Source organism: Mytilus galloprovincialis, chromosome 14 (assembly GCF_965363235.1).
Source record: "Mytilus galloprovincialis chromosome 14, xbMytGall1.hap1.1, whole genome shotgun sequence".
Classification (NCBI taxonomy): Eukaryota; Metazoa; Mollusca; class Bivalvia; order Mytilida; family Mytilidae; genus Mytilus; species Mytilus galloprovincialis.
This window is the reverse complement of record NC_134851.1, coordinates 128212-133629: the sequence shown is the minus strand read 5'-3', so window position 1 is coordinate 133629 and position 5418 is coordinate 128212. Positions and strand designations below refer to the sequence as shown.

The following is a 5418-nucleotide window of genomic DNA, read 5'->3' as shown; positions in this document are numbered from 1 at the left end:
ATTTGTAATTACATAATCTTTGTTAATTTAGGGTATATTGATAAGTATTTTAGACAATGGCCTAAACAATGCCCCAATAATCCGTAAGTAAAACTGTTATACTTTATAGATAAGTAAAACTGTTATACTTAGATAATATGAAGACAATCTCTCTAATCTACGACACCGTCATCACGATAACATACTGTCACCCTCGATAAAACATTGTCACCTTATGATAAAGTTGTCAAAGGGAAAGGCAAGCACCTACGGCCGTCATTGATTTTATGTTCGTATATTTTCTACCTGTATTTTGTACACATTTGTCATACCTTACTTGTTGATGAACATTCGAAAAAAAGATGGAGGATTTATGAAAAGTGTAAAACTTTTGAAAAGAAAGTTTAATTCATAAAAAAAGGATAAACAAGTGAAGAAGAAAAGTCGCCAGCCATGGGAGAGTAAGTACATTAGTTGTTTATTAATAGTTTTACGGGAAAGAGAAAAAAACGGCAGAATGATGAATTTATAATATTACATGTATATATCAAAACGAAATTGTTTTTAATCGGTGAGAATTTGATACTTGACGTGCTTGTTGACCATAAAGTGTTTACAGTTAATGTTTACATTCTGCGGGTTACATGACTGACTGACTTTCTTTTGTTTGATAAAAATATTATCATGTAGAAACATCTAGGGGGATATAGCAGGGTGGTACACAAGTTAAAGACGATAATGTATGTTTGTAGTACAGCGAAAATCCCCTCTCTCCTTGATGGATCCCACATTGTACCTCATCCCCCTAAAACACAAAACAAACTTGCTGAAATGTTTTAGGACTGCAACTGACTAAGTCACTTTAAATACTTTTCTTATTTTTGTTCACTCCAATGATGATGATGTTTTTTCCCCCACATTACTTAGGAAATGCAAAACCGATTGTATAGGCGGATCCAGGGGGCCCTGGGGGGCCCGGGCCCCCCTTTCGTGGGAAAAATTTGGTAGATTATATAGGGAATCACTGAAGCATGACTGGAGTGCCCCCCCTTAGGTCAGTCAGAGGGCCCCCCTTATGAAAAGTTCTGGGTCCGCCACTGGATTGTTTGTTTTCCATATAACCACCGGGTCTGTTTCCATCCTCCAGGTCATATTTTTTTTAAACAGTAGAAGTTAAGAGCTGGAATCTTTTTTAAGATAATTAATATAAATGTTGCTTTCAATGTTTGATATTCTCTGTTTATATTTCTCCTTTATCGAAACGAAATAAATTTATATAAACCAACCATCTAATATTCAATGCGAAAAGCCTTTTAACTTTTGAAAAACGTATCAGCCATTTTACTTTCAAAGCTAAATTTGTTAATGACAGACTTTTCCAGTGTATAAGGTAACAAATTAAGATTGAAATCTTAAAAAAAAAAACCACGAAAAAAATCAGATTGGTGACGGTGGGGACTTGAATTTTGAAACTCACAGCATTGGAAAGATATGTGTCCTCAGTTTGTGAAACCTCCTTTAGTTAAGTTTGATTTTTAAGTTTACATAATATTATGCATTCTTGAGTCTTTGAAATAAAGAGAACTGAAAAATATTTCTTATTTTATTATTTATCAGTCACCATTAAACCTACTTTGAATTCAGATTATTAGTGTTTTGTTGCACGTAAAACAAACCCATTACAGTGTATCTAACATTATTTATTATGTATTTAATTTAATAAATGTCAGACTAGACTGAACACTCACGTATTTAACGTGACATAACCTATTTGTACTTCAGTAGAGTTGAACGTTCTGATTTTAACTCTAAATAAATCGGAACAGCAAATGGAATGTAAAACAACATTATATATGTATTTAACCTAAAGCAAAATGACAGTCATTTGTTACATAACCTTATCATATATGACATATTTGTAACCAGACCATGGGATTTATACAATTTTGGTAAAATGTGTGTGGGAAGGGGCGTTCACGGGACTCAGTATTTAGAAAGTTTTACCTTTTGGAATAGTATTAAAGTGAGGGTCTGAGTAGGGTTTGCAGAAAAGAGAATAATGGTCCCAAAACAATTTGATAAAAGGGCTAAAACTAAAGAAATCCTGAGTATAAAGGGGTCCTCAAATATATAGAAATATATAATAATAAAATTATAGCCCGACCCAAGAACAAATAATTAATCCATAAAATGAAGAATCCCTATCTTGGCCAGGTAAAAACTCTTTAAAACAGGCCCTTGATCCGTGATAAATATTTAGTGATAACATAATTCAAAAACAGAGTACCGGCTGTCAACAAAAGAGATTACATGTCATCAAAGAGAATTCCAGTAGATATTGCCTGTCAGAACTTATATTGTTTTATACACAGTAGCAACATTTACTTTTTATTTATACATGTATTTAAGTAAATTTGTTTCAAACCATTCGTTTCAAAAAGTTTTCAATCGGAACTTAAATTTATAGTGTCACATTCTAATGACTTGAAGGTTCTAACAATATTGTGATATATTTCTAAACACACCAGCAAATTATTACCATAAACTGCAATTTTGACAGATTTTGTTAAATTCACAGTATTTATCTCTTGAAATAATGTACAAACATATACAATCAGAACATTCAAAAATCTAAATTATACCTTCCAAGAGGTAAGGCCAATTTTCATGAATTTATTCCTATCTAAGGCCATTTTTAAAAAGCTTTTCATTCAATCACCAAAATTCATAGTATCATATCCCAATGTGTGCAAGATCGTAACAATAGTATGGTTTATTTCTTAACAGATCAGCAAATTATATAAACGCCTGATAGATCAAATCACAATTAAAACAGATTTGTGCAATTTAGTATATATTAGTATTTTTCGACCTATCTAATGTTCATTTTATTATAAATTCGTCCAACCTCTCTGTCGACCTTTCCTTTATCTCTGGGTAAATTGGCCATACCCTTTGATTTTGTCGACCTTACAAAAAGCTCTGGGTAAATTGCCCCTACTCTTTGATGTTGTCGACCTTACAATAAGCTCTGGGTAAATTGGCCCTATGATTTTGTCCCGTCCCCTTTTATTGTGTCGACCATTCCATTATCTCTGTTTTTAAAAAAGTGAAGGTCATACAAATCTCTTTTTATTGTGTACACCTTTCCATTATCTCTGGGTCAATTGACCCTAACGACCTTTGATTGTGTCGACTTTTTCGTTTATAGGTTTGAGTTAATTGCACTGCCTCTTTGATTTTGTCGACCTGTCCATTATCTCTGGGTAAATTCGTCATATAACACCTTTTATATAGTCGATCTTTAAATTTGCCCTTTGGTTTTTTAGACCTTTCCATAAGCTCTATTTTAATTAGCACTACCCTCTTGAAACTTGTCTACCTTTCCATGAGCTCTGAGTTAATTGGCCCTATCCCCTTTTCATTTGGCCTGTGTTAATTGCACCCCCTTTTTAATATGTTGTCAACCTTTCCATTAGCTTGGTTAATATTTAACTTTTTTTAAATCATTTTTGTTGTTGTTTTAAGCAGGTAAAATTTGTTTTGCCTTAATTTGATCAATATTGTTTCATTACGATTGTCTCTTCTTTGGTATACTTATGATATCTTACAAAATGAAGAAGTATATAAATAAAGTCCCGCAGTCCCCTATTGTACTTTACACAAAAATGAAGTTCAATAGAAAGATGGACAACTGTAATAAACTTAAATATGAGATAAAACATTTAACACCAAGTTGTAATATCCTATAGTGAAGAAGAGCGCCTCAATAACAAAGCTTCTCCTTTAATCTTTGTGCAAAACAGAACACACCATGTATAAAGAAGTTACTAATAATACATGCGTCAAATGTGAATTAAAGTTACTAATAATACATGCGTGAAATGTGAATCTTGAATTTTAGTGATATATATATGAAACAAAAATAATATATTTTTTTTCATATATATATCACTAAAATTCAAACAACTGTGATTAAACTGACTTTTTCTGTTCGTTTGTATTTTTCTCCACCGCATATTTAATACGCTTATTAATTACCCTTTTTTTACCTTTTTTTTTTTTAGGATAGAAAACTTCAAAAAACAGGGGACCAGGATATTTAAAGTTGGTATCACAGATGACTCCAGTATACATTTATTGAATAGGTTATACTGTGTAGTATTCCTCATCATTCTAGCCATGCTGGTCAGTAGTAAACAATATGTCGGAAATCCGATACAATGTTGGTGTCCAGCCATGTTTACGGGCGCGCATGTCAAATACACCAATAACTATTGCTGGGTTTCAAACACGTATTACGTAGACTTTGAAAGTAGTCTTCCGCTAGAAAAAGAAATCCGAGTTAATAAAGAGATTGAGTACTATCAGTGGGTACCCTTAATCCTAGTCTTCCAAGCTCTTTTATTCTATCTGCCAAGAATGTTTTGGAAGAGATTTGGAGGTTATACGTTATTGAATATTAAGAAGATGTTAAATATGGCCGCCAGCGCCGGATATCTGACAGGAGACGAAAGAGACAAAGCATTGGACGACATTGTAGCCTATCTTCACAAGTATATTAAGATCAGAAATACTATTTCATCGCCACATCATAAAATGGAAATTGCAAAAGAAAAAATGTCGCGACTTGGACTTCACTATGGTAACTACCTGGTATTTTTGTTTATGGTGACGTCATTCTTATACATAATGACAGCCGCAGTCCAGATTATAATGGTTGATATATTTCTTGGAAACGATTTTAAAAATCTTGGATTTGAATTTTTATCAATGATTTTCAAGGGACAGAAATTTGAAGACTACGGCCGTTTTCCACGTGTTACTTTCTGTGATTTAGATGTCCGACAGATGACCAATGTCCAGACATGGACAGTACAATGCTCCCTACCAATTAATCTCTTTAACGAGAAACTTTTCTTTTGTAACTGGTTGATGTTAGTCTCCATGGTAATTATAAATTCAGTAAACTTTTTGTACAATCTAATTTCCATATTTTTACCTTTTCGGACTGATAATTACGTCACTAAGTTCATGGAAATGGAAGGTGTCCGCGCTGGTCGAATTAATGAGAAACAATCACCGCGCTATGGAGAAGTTAAAAAAGAATTTGTGCGGGAATATCTTCGCCATGATGGTGTGTTTCTTATTTGGTTTCTTAGCAACAAGACGAATCAAGTTATAGCATCAGAAATTGTCAGCAAACTTTGGCAGCGTTATACAAAGGAAGGACTTGTTGAGGCCAAGCTACACGCCGATGATGACGAATATCTGAGTCCTACTGCTGCTTCAAATGCATGAATTCCATAGAACTTTTGTAGGGGGCGCTGTTTCCATAGCCTCAAATCCATAGACACCAACCATTTAACTTCTGTAGGGGGCGCTGCTTCTATAGTCTCAAATCCAAAGCCACCGACTATTCTTTTTTTGTAGGAGGCG

At 33.6% G+C, this 5418-nt stretch overlaps 1 protein-coding gene across 1 annotated transcript; it reads left to right on the top strand.

Annotated features, from left to right (window-relative positions):
- Positions 1 to 214: 214 nt before the first annotated feature.
- LOC143058800 (innexin unc-9-like) lies at positions 215 to 5418 on the top strand. The gene is made up of 2 exons (XM_076232245.1): positions 215 to 440; positions 4047 to 5418. Exons 1-2 carry the CDS (start codon positions 433 to 435, stop codon positions 5278 to 5280), a joined length of 1242 nt encoding a protein of 413 aa, XP_076088360.1. The 5' UTR covers positions 215 to 432; the 3' UTR covers positions 5281 to 5418.